The sequence below is a fragment of the Cynara cardunculus genome (assembly GCF_001531365.2).
Source record: "Cynara cardunculus var. scolymus isolate 2C chromosome LG 17, CcrdV1, whole genome shotgun sequence".
NCBI lineage: Eukaryota > Viridiplantae > Streptophyta > Magnoliopsida > Asterales > Asteraceae > Cynara > Cynara cardunculus.
The window spans coordinates 29,344,269-29,359,205 of NC_037544.1; the positions used below are offsets into that span (position 1 = coordinate 29,344,269).

General features: G+C 33.6%; 1 protein-coding gene across 3 annotated transcripts; it reads right to left on the minus strand.

Moving 5' to 3' along the window:
- Positions 1 to 2,646: 2,646 nt before the first annotated feature.
- LOC112501313 lies at positions 2,647 to 10,287 on the minus strand. Of its 3 annotated transcripts, none has more exons than XM_025105032.1 (5): positions 10,088 to 10,287; positions 8,627 to 9,004; positions 3,681 to 4,222; positions 3,525 to 3,588; positions 2,647 to 2,846 (listed from the first exon to the last, which is right to left on the minus strand). In XM_025105032.1, the coding sequence occupies exons 2-5, from the start codon at positions 8,976 to 8,978 to the stop codon at positions 2,815 to 2,817; spliced, it is 990 nt and encodes a 329-aa protein (XP_024960800.1). In that variant the 5' UTR covers positions 8,979 to 9,004; positions 10,088 to 10,287; the 3' UTR covers positions 2,647 to 2,814. The 3 variants fall into 3 exon arrangements, with proteins under 3 accessions (XP_024960800.1, XP_024960799.1, XP_024960801.1); XM_025105031.1 differs by lacking the exon at positions 10,088 to 10,287 and adding an exon at positions 9,480 to 9,908; XM_025105033.1 differs by lacking the exon at positions 10,088 to 10,287 and adding an exon at positions 9,467 to 9,867.
- Between the last annotated feature and the right edge of the window lie 4,650 nt (positions 10,288 to 14,937).

Consider the following 14,937-nt stretch of genomic DNA (forward strand, 5'->3'; position numbering starts at 1 on the left):
CACAAATAAACCCAAGAGAAGAAATGAGGATGAGGTGAAAAGAACCAAACCCTAGGTTAAAAGACGGTTTTTTATAGGCTTATCTTTCGACTTATCGAAACCCCAACTCTTTGAGGAAACTTCAATCCACATTGTTTCCATAAAGGCCTTCGAAATACGGATCCATAGTAACAAGATCTCCCAGAACGGATAAGATATGACCAAATGAAGAATATCCCGATTTTTAAGCACTACAAGTCTTATGCAATCCTAACAGGCGATATTGCCCATGGCACAATCGCGGGGAACTATCTCCCGAGATCTATCGAGGCTCCCCCCTCCCTTGGCAATCCTGCCTGCTATTGTGCCCAATGGCACCATCTTCGGGCACTATAGCCAGGCATGTACCGAGTGTTTTCCCTACTTTTCATCCATTTGAGCCCTTTCTTGCCCAAAAGATGATACCCAATATAATCCAAATTCAAACTACTTAATTCAACTATTCTAAGAGTAAAATACATATAAAATTAGGATTTCATTTTCCTAAAAATTCGGTTATTACATTGTGCCACTTTCACTATTGCATGACACAATCGTCAGAACCACCGAACACTCGGTTTCACTGGTGCCACCGTGACAGATGTCAACAACTGCTTGACACAATAGTCGAGACGACCATACTCTTAGTTTCATGGGTGATGTTGTGATAGATGTCACAGCATCATGGCACTATAGTTGTGATGATCATAATTGGTTTTCCTTTACGTGATTTCTCAGTTCAACACTTTCTTCAACTGGGACGAAAATCAGGATCTTACAGTCAATCATTTAGCAATTTTCAAAAGGACTCACCTTGAACCTCTATGCTTGTTTTTCTTAATAGTCTCGACAAATGCTTGATAGATTATCAATGAGCTAGATATTTATAAGGTGGTCCACCTTTTACTTTTCAATATTCATTTTTCTCAATATTCGCAATATGCGCTCAAATCATTCTTGATGAGTGCACTAGTTTTGTGTTTTAGAAGCCATATACTTTGTGTCAATGGTCTTGATGGCATTCTTGATGTATGAATTAGACACGATAGGGTCGATTTAATCTTGATATAATTGGTTCAGTATGATTATTGTTAAAAACATTATTTTTCTCTTAATTTCTTTAACTAAAAATTAAATCCTCTTGAAAGTTTTCCCTCTCTTACCTGCTCCCTCTGCAAACCTCCTCCTTCGTTAATTAAAGTCTTATAATAAGCTCTTGAAGCTCCACACATTGACTTTTCGTTTTCGTCCTGTCGTATACAATTCTACATTTCATAAACTTTATTTCACACAATTAGAAGGTAAGTAAATATTTTCACTTTGTTTAGATTTTAGTCATTCTTGTTGAGATTTGGTTTTAAGATTCTGTTATAAACAATGGTTTATGTTTTTTTAAGTATATAATATTTATATACGGCAAATGTAACAAATAAACTCACATACCCTTCTCACCTTTGGTGAGGTTTGAACCCCTGACTTTTTTTTAAAAACCAAGGACTACGATATCGCTAGGCCAAAGGCCCTTTGATGACTATGGTGTTCGTTTCTTTTTTCCTGTCATGTCCATTATAACTCCTCAAAGTAAGGGATATTTGTAATAAGTACTGTAAGAAAGGACTAAGTATGACAATTTGTAAAAGTATTTTGGTATGATGCTTGAAATGTAAAATAATTCAAGTAGATGATCTAATATAAAGATTATGAAATTTATTCAAATTAAATTCAAATAAATTGTGAGTTATGCAAATGTACCAATTTGTTGGTGTATAGTTGTACATGTGAACTGCAGAGAGTGAAGTTGTCCAAAGTACTCATCGTAAACGTGAACGGTCGTATTTGCGGGGCGCTCCTCCATGATAGGATCCCCACATGGCTATTCCTCATCAACTGAAAATGAGAATAGCTAATAGAAAATATTATCTCACTTCCCCCGAATTATGGAAGGGACTTTCAATGTATTTAATGGTGATTTGGGTTGACTGAAGTGTAAAATCTACAATATTATTGAAAATTAAAAAGGGGAGAAAAGGAGAGGAGCCTTGCCATTGTTGGTGTTCTTGAAAATGGTTAGTAGGTTTGAAATGCTACCTAGGTCTTCACCATCTGTAGCATGCACTATTCAAATCAGGTGGTTTAAATGTGATGCATGGATATGTATAAAATAGCATGTTTAGCATGTAATTTTATATGCTATTTGTTTTCAATAAAGAAGTACAATGTGTTACATACTACATATCTATGGTTTATGAACAAGGAGATATGCATGTAAAGTGCTTTTAATAGTTTTAAATCATTTAACATTGTATAAGGAACAGTTATTTATGTTATGCATGAGTGTGGTTTCACAAACCGGAATGCCGGTGCAGACACGTATGCACCATTAGGATCATAATGGTAAGGGTTGTGTAGCTCATGTTCGAATGAAAAAAGGTATAATGGTGAACCATACAAGAGATCTTTCAAAACATGATTACAAGTTTTTTCCAAATCCTTTGACAACTGCTTGCATTGCAATGATCTTATCAAACTTGTTTTTCTTTTATCGGAGTCATTCTCTTGAGAACCGCAAGAACCATGGATGGGTCGGCTGCATTTAGCAAGTTCGACTTTCTATTTCTCCAGCTCTTCATAAAGATTTAGAAGATGGTTTTCTGAAGGACATCCTCAACAATCCTATACTCTCCTTCCTCAGACTTCTTCATTGCGGCCAGTGTCTTCTCGACCCTCTCCTCAAGTTCTTATGATTAACAAAAATGGCAGTCTCTGAACCTGGCTCAGGTTGTAAATGAGAAACTTCTAATGTGCGGTTTCACACCGGGAGAGTTCTCCTGATACCAACCAAATTTTAATTAAAGAAGAATAAGACATGGAGCAACTAGGCTCAAGGGTAGTTGTAAACCAAAGCAAACAAGCCCAACATATCCCACCCAAATGTGACACTACAACAAAAATTGGATTTTCAGGATGCTAGAAATGTTCAAGTGTCCTAATAGACTACTTTATAGGACCAAACAATTATGTGTCATATGTAAAAGTGTTACAATAAATTTACAAGACATTTTTGGATGTCCTAGCAAGTTTTTTAGGACACGGGTAAATGAAGTTCCGTGTTAACCTTTTTATAGACACTTTGTAGAAGTGTCACATGAACACGTTTTTTTATAGGACACTTGTTTTTATAAGACGTTTTTTTAAATAATGTCGTATAAAAAATTAATAAGGCACTTTATTTCAAAAGTGCCAATAAAAACTCGTTAAAATGTCCAATGAACTTATTGTACCACTTCAGATATGACGTACAATTGTTTGGTCATATGAGACAGCCCATTAGGACACTTGGACTTTTTTGGTATCCTATATAGTCAATTTTGTTGCAGTGTGGGGTCTGGTGAGGATAAGTTATACGCAACCTGACCTCTATCCTAGAGAGTAATGCGGCTATTTCTATGAAGACTCCAATCCAGGGTCTCCATATCATCTATAAAACAAAGTTACAGACCAGGTACCTGTAGTATCAGCTGATGTGTCTTCCCATTTCCATAAATCTTCAAGAGATTTTTCTTCCTTAAGCTGACAACAGCAAACAGATTAGTCAATGAAAACGTTTTCTAATTAAGTCGACGACTTTTGGGACTGTCTTAAAGTACAGAATAGAAGAATACCTTTCTTACAGCAGATTGAACATGATGCAACAGAGATTTTGCACTTAGTTTAGTTGATCCTCGCAATATAAGAATGCAAATATGAAGTATTTTCTGAATTTTATCACCAGAATGAATAGACTCGCAGCTCTCAAGAAGATTCTTGACATGTGGGATCAAATCCGTCCTTGCATCACAGCGACGGCAGTAATACTCTGCATCTAGACCAATAGTTCCTCCTACGGTCCCAGCCATGTAAGAACGGAGGGCACATTCTATGTGGCAAATGTGTCCACAAATGAACCCATCTTTGACCCTGGCTTCACATCTGATGAAGCTTTTATTATCGCCATTTGCTGAATCAATTCTCAAAGAGCAAAGGATACAGCAACAATCACTGCAGAAAAGGGGCTCAATACAGCAAATATTGCAGATCATCGTCTCCGAATGAGAAGGATCACTTGCTTCTAGCAGACTGGAACACATTATATTTCCAGCCTTGCAGCCTGCAGGATCAAAATTTGGATTGCAATTTGGATGCCCCGAGACAATTTCTTTTTTTCCTGCATGATTTTGGTCAGGGAATAAATATCAAACTGAAAACACAAATACTTCGTAACTTATTACATGTTTCTTTATTTTCCTTTCATCCCATGTTAGATCATTAATAAAAAATGGGTACTGTTGAGAGAAAAATCGTAAAGAATTATTGTTATTATATACAGATAGAACTCCAAAAAAGTATAAATAATTCTTCTAGTATTTGCAACACTAGATAGATTTGGGAGCCAAAAGATTCTTGTAACCATGACATCTACTCTATTTGCTTACTTGAACATATTTTCTTTCTAAAAAGGGAACAGCTTAATTCCACAGAAAAAAAGTATTTTTTAATTAGAGTTTCTTAAGAAACCGACCATAGATCAATTCCCTCTTTTGGGAGGGTCATGAGTTTCGGGAGCACCAGAGTGGTTATTTTCTAGAGGATTACATCTCAAGAAAAACCTGGGTCAGTTGACGCTAAAAAGGCTCAAACCACAATCAATCTCTATGTCTGGATCCCTCTCTCTACTATTTCTTTATCAGATTTATATTCCTTGGGCTCTCAATACACATACTTTGACAGTCTTATTCAGCTGAACGAACAAGGGGTTAATATTTTAAGAAAATACAGAATCTATTCAAACCCATGTTGCACTTCAATTGCTTCTCAGAAAATTGCTCAATCTTCTTTCATAAACAAAATATAAAGAATAAAAACAAAAACAGAGTTGATTCGATGTCTTGTGACTAATCTCCCTTCTGGTTATCAAAACACTACCACCATACCACATTAAATAGATCATTTTTTGAACCTAAGAGATCTTTGTTTTAGAAAAATAAATGTTTTCAGAAATATGTTAGCTTACCAGGTTTTAAAATTTGGGATATTACTAAAAATGGTCTATCCCCCAACAAATATTCTTGGGAGAACAAAAGTTCAAATGAAATCTATGTACCTGTACGCAAAGGTCACATATGGAATACACTTACAAATGCACACCAAAATCAATGCATATTTGTACAAGAGTATGACATGTTTATGCCTATTAGTTAGTTTAAGCTCCTAAAAGTATTATTTTAGACCAAGTTAGAAAGATTTGACACAATAGACGAAATAACATATGGAAGATGATCACATCAGAAATCTCAAGGTAACGAGCTTCTACTTTGTAAAGATTCAAACAACATAGGAATAGAAGTCTATAAGCTTGATTCTAAGACACTAATATTCTGTTCGGTATGCAGTAAAGGGAACGCGAACAGAATGGAGTCTTATAATAGAATAAAAACTCCTGTTTGGTTACCACATAGAATGAAATGACCCATTCGTCAAAGAATATGATTCCTTCCTATGTGTTGACTTTTATTCCATGGGAGAGGGGTGTTTTTGCCATTCCATGATGGAACGAGATGAAAAATAACAATATAACCCCATATTATTATTTCTATAACCTTCAATAACAAAATTCAGGACTTCAATTAATAATATATTTTTTTCCAAAAATAACTAGAGAATATCGGTAATAAAATACTTTTCACCTAGTTCTCATATACATCTTCTTATTATACTTGTCAACGATCCATCTATGTCATCATGATGCTATAGTTCACATATTGAGGTCCCTTAAAAGAGCACCAAGGTAAGGTTTTGTTTATGCCCTGATCACAGAAATATACAGAATATGGGATATTCAGATGCAAGACATAAAAAAGGGCCTGGTGAGTGGAATATTTGTATCCTCAAGAGCAACAATGTGGTCGCACTATCTGGAAAAAGATATTGAGCAATGACTCCAATTACAGTACGTTGACTTGGGTACGAGTGATACAAGGGTAAGGGACATCTCAATTGGACTAATGGAAACATATTGCAATGGTGAAGCAGTCATGCATATATCCAAGAACCAAACTTTCTATAAGCAAATAAAATATATCAAAGTCGACATGATTATGTTCATGAAATGGCGGCAGGAACTCTTCGCAAATCTCCAGCTATTAAAAAAGTTCGGATTTTGCTTTGGACATCAACTCGCAGTTATATTGACAAAACGCCTATGAAGATCTCACATTGACTCTTTATGCGACAACTTAGATGCGTTTGATATAGATGCTCCAACTTGAAGAGTGTTCAGGTTATGAGGTCACAACTTACAAGGTTAATCATGTCATTATTCTCCTAGGTTTTCGAAAGGTTTATTGTATTCTCAACCCATGGCCCACGAATGTAATATATGACCTTTCATAGAATGAAAAATACACCTTTTGAGAACTCCACATTCCATGTATGAAAATAAAAACTATTGCACAAATCTTCTTGTGTGTTGTGTTTATACAATTCCAAGCTAGTTTACATGTAACTGATTCGTCCCACGATCCCAACATTGCAGGTTTTGCCAATATGTTAGTAACTAAAGCAGAATAATGATGGTACATACATAAGTTAATGAAGTATAACAAAACAATTTTCAAAAAGTTCTAGATGATGAAAGCAAAGAGCACATACACATCAGTGCCAGAAATCCTAAATATAATCATATAAAGGTAAAACAAGGTAGATTGATAGGCCAAAAGAATTCAAAGATTGTAAGCTACATTGTATGAACACCGATTAACGCGATAGGACACGACTGTGTGATATGAGAATACAGGTGTGTATGTCACATTATGTAACTCTGTAAGTTTAAAAACCAAGTGAATAAAAGAAACAAATCATCTTTGTAGACTGTAGTTCACACATGCACCATACAAAATAAGCATATACTTAATTTAAGCAATACATAGTGGTCTAAACCATCAAGGAAAAAAGAATTTCTTTCTTATGGTGTAAATCAAAGAAATGGCACTTTGCACCATGGTACTTCACTAAGTACTGTCATTCAAATGCAGACTTTGGAGTAGTGTTGCGTATTCAAGGTACATATTTGGTTCATGGTTTGGGTGCATGATATGCATGGCTAGGGGTACGTGGTTGGTGAACAGTAGTCTTATCAGGTAATTTATATTGGTACACCATATGCACTTGATGAAATACTTTACTAGTGCGTTTAATGCTTTCATGTGTATGCATCTTTTTTTAAGAAAGAATACACCAATGACCACTAAGTTAATTGGGAAATTATAAATGATAGCGAATCTTCATAAGTATCTGTACAAAAATAATAGTTTTGGCATTCAATACTTAAGTATCAAGTATAAATTATGTATTAATAGTTCACAATAATTGCTTATCTGATCTGTCATTTGAACACAAAAAGAGAATGCTTTACATTTACCGGCATATTACTCATTTACTCATATAACTCCAGTAAATAGCTTTTCTCAAACAGATTTGATAGCCTATGAATTTATTATTGTTTATTACAAATGAAAATCTTGTTAAGCTCAAACTTAGTACCATAGAAAATTCAATTAAAAAATAAAATAAATTAAACATCAACGTTATTTCACCTCTCTTGTGTCAGATTTTCTATCTCTTCCTTGTAGTTCCAACGTACATGAATTTTTTTGGAAAAATTCTAATTGACAGAAGATGCATCTAATACAAGTACAGGAGATTTCAAAGGTACACTGAAATTTTATGTTCTTTATGCTCAAATTAGATCGAAAATATTTGTATGTCTTCTAAAGGGAATGAAAGAACCGGCTTTGTAATTTGCAATGGCAGATGTGAATATAGTAACATTACTTTGGAGAAGCATTGGTAGACCAAAAGAGATTAAGGCCATCTCATTCTCCAAGAAACAAAATCATGTCACCCTATCTAACATAGAGGTCTAGTACGTTGCATGTGCTCAAGTTCGTGCAGGGGCAATACGAATGAAACCCACCTAAAGGGCAATGAGATAAGTCTTAATAAAATTCCAATAGTATATGAAAAACGAGATTTACTAGTATATGTAAATATCCTACATTGCCTTCTAGCATATTTCATTTATATAAGCCAACCTTTCCTTTTCAAATTGTATTGGTACGTGTACACACCAAAGAAAACGTTACTGATATTTTCATCAAATCACTAATACCAGGAAGAACAAGCTAAACTACTCAGAAAACACACATGCATCAAGTCCTAGTTCCTATGTAAATCATAACAGACATGTGTGCATAGAACTTGGTATGTGCCTGTATAATGATCTCTTTATATTTTACCAAACAGTAAAACAAAATCAATCTATTAGTGTCGCATTAATGATCACCATACAGGTTTTAAATGCTTTATAGTCAACGTCGATGGAGCCTATTCATCTAAACAAGTCACATGCAGAGTATCCATTATCGTTGGTGCTTAAAGATAATTCAGAAGGGCTCTACAAACTTAACACATAAGATGATATAGCCATTTAATAGAAATACCATTTACGTCAAGTGAGTAGTTGACATATACAGTAGAAACATAATTGATGAAGGCCTCAAATCGTAGTTACCTTTAATTTTTTCAGCTGGAATCTTCCAAGTGAAAGAGGCAAAGAAGGCCTTGATATCTGCCGCAGGAAACGCTTCCACCATGAACCGCTCAACTGATTTCTTACTAGCAAAACCCCCTAACTTAAATTTTTCATGAAGACGAGCAGGAAGATAAAGATATCTGTCCAGAAAATGTCCTGTAAGACTAACTCTCTTCCCCACCTTCCAACCCCACTTATCACCAGGTTCAGGAAAATCCTCAGGAGCAAATGGCAAACCATAACCTGAATGGTTACTGGGTACCACATAAATCTCACTTTCCTTTGATCCGCTGGTGCTTCCATCACTTCCATGTGGAGGATCGATCTCCATAGCTCCACTTATTCACTAAATTTTAACTGCATCCAATACCATATTCATATCATTAGTCTTTTTTTAACAAATAGAGTACCATTTGGAAAAAGAAGATAAATATAATAAATAAAAGTGTCCATGTCTATATAGGTTACATAATGCAAGATATATAAACAGCATGACCACATGGATATAGCCCTGTATCTTAACACTGGTCAACTTGGAGCAACTTGATCTCCTTAATACCCCCAAATTCATTTGATATACAGAGGTCCATATGTTGGATTTAAACATTAGGGTAAAGTGTTAAGAGATAGGTTCTCAGTTATTGGTACTTGTACCATGGCGTTAGGGACTGTATCAGTGTGATTTTTCATTCTCCAAAAACATCCTCATCTTGTTACAGAGGCTAACAACATTATAATCATGTAACCAGAAGACTGGAAAATAATTATCTATTCAACTTTCGTACTAAATCAATTCAGAGGTCACATGGAGTGCATTACCAGCTGCAATTACCTTGGATTAGAAAAGAAAGAAAAACAGGCATTCGACTAACAAACGAGCTCTGGAAGAATTTCAGTGCATCGTCAAGGGTTTCGCGAGCAACAGCAGAAAACTCGATAGAAACTCCAAAAATTCTGAAACTTGACAGATTTCGTAGATAGGGTATCGCCATTTCAATAGCTTCAACGCAATGGTATAGTTTAGGGTTCCAGCGAGTTAGAGTTTGAGATGAAAGGTAGTTTCGCGACCGGAGAATTCGTCTCCAGAAGCTCGCCATCAGTGAAGCTCGACACCAGGAAAATGCGTGACCAGTCGCGACAGATTTCAAAAATCTAAAGGGGGTTCGCGATTATTCAGGTTTGCTAGGGTTCAGAGACTGATCGATCATGGCGACGGTAAATGGTGGCGACATTCAACGATTTGTTGACGGTGGATGGCGGCGACGTGTTTGTTTTTGTTTCTCTAGTCAAGTACTATCTAACCATGCTTACTATTCTTTGTAAGAAAAATAACAAAAATTAAGAAAATATAATTAATATTGTTGAAATATGGGACACTCTAAGAATAACAATATTCACGAAAAATCCATACGAAACGGAGTGAGATGAGTGAAATTATACCTTAATGAACAGCAATTTTTGATGTCTGTGTCAGAACCAAACAACGAACGCAGGCTTGTTGTTTATTCGGTCTTTCTTTAAGTTGTTAGACTCAAACTTGAGAGAAAACGACTCTAAGACGGCCGTGACAGAAAACGACTGTGAAAAGAGAGAAAGAGGTAGGCTAGGGTTTCCCAAGCTAGGGTTTTTTTTTCTCACGTAAAGAATATGGTCACACTCCTCGTTTATATATAGTAGATAAGTTTCAATCGTTTACAACTTTTCACCCTCTTCTTTTATATCTAATTAATATTAAATAACTGTAATTTTGGTCCTTGTGCTTTGTTAGATATTATGAGTTTGACCCATGTGGTTCGTTTATTACACCGCTAATCATTGTGGTTTGCATTTTATTACAGATTTGGTCCTTTACCCTAGTGGTCGTTAATGAAGGCATGTAAAATAAGACATTATGGTCTTTTTACCCCTTTTGTTTTTTTTTCTTATTTTTATTTTATTAAATAAATTTTGACTTCTTTTGTCATTTATGCACACCACCACTTTCCCATGTTCTTATTCCTCTCACCACCCACATAGCCAGAGAAGTTAACCGAGTTTCTTTTTGTGTTGGAGGTTGCCACCATAACCATCAATAATAACCGAGCTACGACTCCAATTAGTGTCTTTATCCCCTTAACCCCTCTCTCTTCTCCTTTTTCACGTCATTTTCCTTTTTCGTTGTTCATGTTGCTCCTCCACCCTAACCTTACCACTCCACCCCAAACTCATTTTGAACTCTTTGTTGCCAACACCGCCAACAAACCTACCACCAGCCCCCATATGTTGAACAAGCTTCTCTCAAACACACCACATATTTTCTTTATGAATCTAATCGATACTATATGATGTTATCTAATTTAAACAAGAGTAAACTACACTTTTGGTCCCTATGACTTGCTAGAAATTATGGATTTAGTTATGTGGTTCATTTATTACATTGGTGGTCATAGTGGTTTTTATTTCATCAAGGATTTGGTCATTTACCCTGATGGCCGCCATTAGTAGATGTCGGTTAAGTTGAGGGTGTTTTGGTCTTTTTAACCTTTTTCTATTTTTTGTTAGATAATTTCATATTTTTTGTCATTAATGCATTCGTACACTCCCCTTCTTCTTCTTCCTCCTCTTCTTCTTCTTCTTCTACCCTTCGTCGCCCATAACCATCAAAGATCACTAGTTTTATTTGTTGCATGTTGCCACCACAGCCACAAGATATCACCAACTACAACTTTGATTACCCTCTTATCGTCGACATTTCTCTTCCATTAACCCCCTATTCTCGCATTTCTCGTACATTTCCTTTCTTGTTGCTCCTGGTACTTCTCTACCAGCTAACCATTATGAACTCTATGTTGCCAAACCCCTAGCTAGTAGCGCCAACATCCCTACCATCAGCCCCTTTTTAAAGAATCGTCTCTCTCTCTCTCTCTCTTTCTCTCACGCACATACACACACACCTCATCATTATGATCCTTTGTTTGCCTCTTTCTCCATTACTCAAAGGATATGCTCACTAACAAAATATTCCAAAAACATCAAACCTTCGATAGATCAATTGTGTTTGATTCTTGAGCATAATGAGCATTTTCAACTCCGTCACAAGAATAGCTCGTTTAATCTTGATGGGTTTCTTTTCCAAACCATTTTTTGTTATCACTTTGGGTCTTGTATAATTTGCCTATTTGATGAGGTTTAATTGATGGAACCAATTTAGAATGTTCTAGTTCTTCAAGGGCCAAACACGAAAGTGAAGCAGAGAAATGGGAATTTCTTAGTGTGGCTTTAACTACAAATTTCATGAAGTTATTATTGTAGATGATTATTGGATTAACTAGAGAGCTTCTAAACTAGCCAATGGAAATAGGTTGCATTATTGGGGAGTCGGTGGTGATTATGAGTGTAGGTGTTTGGTGTACTTTCCATATATATATAAAGTTGTTTTCGTTAGACACGATTTTTATATTTGAAACTTTATAGCAAGACACTGTGAAGGGTAACCTTCACAATATTTTTGCTGTGAAAGTTCAGCTTTTTTTTACCTTTACAACATTTTGTTGTGAAGTTTCAAGTGTAAAAATCGTGTATCACGAAAACAGACTTGTCTCACGTGAACCCAACTCTGTATACATATATATATATATATAGAGAGAGAGAGAGAGAGAGAGATTGTTTCAAATACAATCCGTTGCATTTGTACAACCAATGCAACCCAATAAATTGAGATATTTATGGAAATGATGAGAGTTCATTTATTATGATTTGAATATTTATGGAAGATGAATATGGTTAATTAATTATGATTAATACTTTATATTAGAAAACAATCAAAACTTCTATGAAATCACATATTAATCAAATGAAATGGACGGTTGAGATTGTGTTGTATTGGTTGTATAAATGTCAAGGGTTGTATAATAACCAMCCCCTCTCTCTCTCTCTCTATATATATATATAGAGAGAGAGAGAGAGAGAGAGAGTTCAAACGAAAATGCTACCTAAATAAGAAATAAGAGAATGAATCCCAACCAATCATTTATTTGAATAATGCATTAAATAGAATTTCTTAAAAATCATCAAAAAGACATGTGTTATTTGTTGGATATGGATTATATATGGAAATTCATTTATTTCTTTAAGAATTATTTAGTGCATTTATTTAAGATTTCTTTTTACAATTTAAACATTATTAATTTTCCTTTTTTATGACATCTAAAATAAGCGTAACTTAGTTTTTTATTTTAAACATTTATTTTTATTGAATTAATTTAGGTAAGTTTTTTTTACAATTTTTGTCAAATATCATATATAAGATTGATCATAGTAAATTTAAGTAGAAAAGAAATGTAAGTTATCTACAACATCACATATAACATTTATAAATTATAAATTATGTTTTGTATCATATTTGATCTTATACGTATTAAATACTTTGTATTACACATCATATATGATTTTGTTTCCATTATTTTTCTTTTTTCTTTTTTCTTTTTCAATCTTTAATTTGAGTCATTGTTTCTCGCTTTTCAAGTCATATGTGATTATGAGTTCTTTTTTGCAAAAAAGCCAATTAATTGTGAACTAAATGTGTTTTAAGTTTTTTTAATATTACCTTAAATAAAAAATAATATTTTAAATAAAAATTTAATTACGTTTATTTTAAATGCCTTAAATATAAAATAATTTTTTTTAAAATAAAATAAATAAATAACACTAAAATCACAGAAATAATAAAAGAAAAATCTTAAATAATTGTTATAAAAATAAATGACTTTTATATCCTTATTTATTCATTTTTGAAAATTCTTATTTAAGTCATTATTTAATAGATTGTATGGTATATATTCATTATATATTTTTTATTTGGATACTCTTCTCATTTAAACTTGACTCTCTATTTCTCTCTAAATCTAATGTGAGTCAATAATTTAAAATAATTAATTTTATTCCTTAAAATAAAGTAATATAGTAAATTAATAATTTGATATTCCTATTTTATATTTAATTAAAATATTTAACAACTCGTTCTATCTCTTCCTCTCTCGCTCTCCATTTTTAACAAGTCTCTATCTCTCTCTCTCTCTCTCTTCATATACATATAGAGAGAGAAAAAAAGTTGAAACGAAAATGCTATCTAAATAAGAAAATAAAAGAATGAATCTCAACCAATCATTTATTTGAATCATACCTAAAATAAAATTTTCTTAAAAGTCTGTCAAAAAGGCATGTGTTATTTATTGGATATTGATTGTATATGAAAATTCATTTATTTCTCTAAGGATTATTTAGTACATCTAATTAAGGTATTTATTTAAGAATTTCTTTTACAATTTCATGATCTAAACATAACTAATTTTTCATTTTTCCTGACATCTAAAATAAGTGCAACTTAGTTTTTTTATTTAAATATTTATTTTTTATTGAATTAATTAATTTAAGTTTTTTTTTACAATTTTCGTCAAATATCAGATATAATATTGATCATATGAATGTAAGTTATCTACAACATCACATGTGATATTAGTAAATTATAAATTACCTGTTTGATCACATATGATCTTATACATATTAAATGTGTTCTACTACACATCATATATGACTTTGTTTCCATTATTTTTGTCCTTCTTTTTTAATCTTTAATTTGAGTCACTGTTTCTTGCGTTTTAAATCACAAGTGATTAGTAATTCTTTCCTGGAAAAAAAGCCAATTAATTGTGAACTAAATGTGTTGTAAGTCTTTTCTAACTAGTTATGTGCCCGCACAATGCGACGGAATGTCAAATTTTATAATAGAGAAATTCACATCTCAAACATACTCAATGTATCTTACTCAAAATCAAGATCCAAGTCGATAATATGTACACATACATTCATAGACCCCCTACGACATAATGTGAGACTTAACTTCAGGTCGTTTACTCAAACGCTTACCTGATAGGTGTTTACCCGTAAGATTCAACACTCAAACTTACTTTAGCAGGGTATAAACTTTCGTCAAAATCATTCAAATTAAAATTTAAAACTCCCAAGATGTTAGTTTACTTGTGGAACTGCAACCGTTTGTAAAAAAAAAAATGTTTGTAAATAATTATAAAAACAAACATATTTGATAATGCAATTATGGATTCAATGAATAGAGTAAGAGAGGCCAAAAGGCCCCCCCCCCCCTGAACAATCAATCTTCACGTCATTGGTAAATTACTTCTTAGAAAAATGAGGTATCCAAGAAAAGATTATATACATTCTGTTGGTCCCAAAAGGGTCTACAAGAATACTAAACAGTTTGTAGAAGGGGGGGGGGATGAATACAAACACAA

What these genes read in the sequence shown, in the direction of transcription:
- LOC112501313 (XM_025105032.1), bottom strand. Translation starts at nt 8,978, where the DNA reads ATGGAGATCGATCCTCCACATGGAAGTGATGGAAGCACCAGCGGATCA. An exon ending in TCCAGCTGAAAAAATTAAAG is followed by an intron (nt 4,223 to 8,626) that starts GTAACTACGATT and finishes AAAATCATGCAG; the next exon opens with GAAAAAAAGAAATTGTCTCG. An exon ending in TTCAATCTGCTGTAAGAAAG is followed by an intron (nt 3,589 to 3,680) that starts GTATTCTTCTAT and finishes TGCTGTTGTCAG; the next exon opens with CTTAAGGAAGAAAAATCTCT.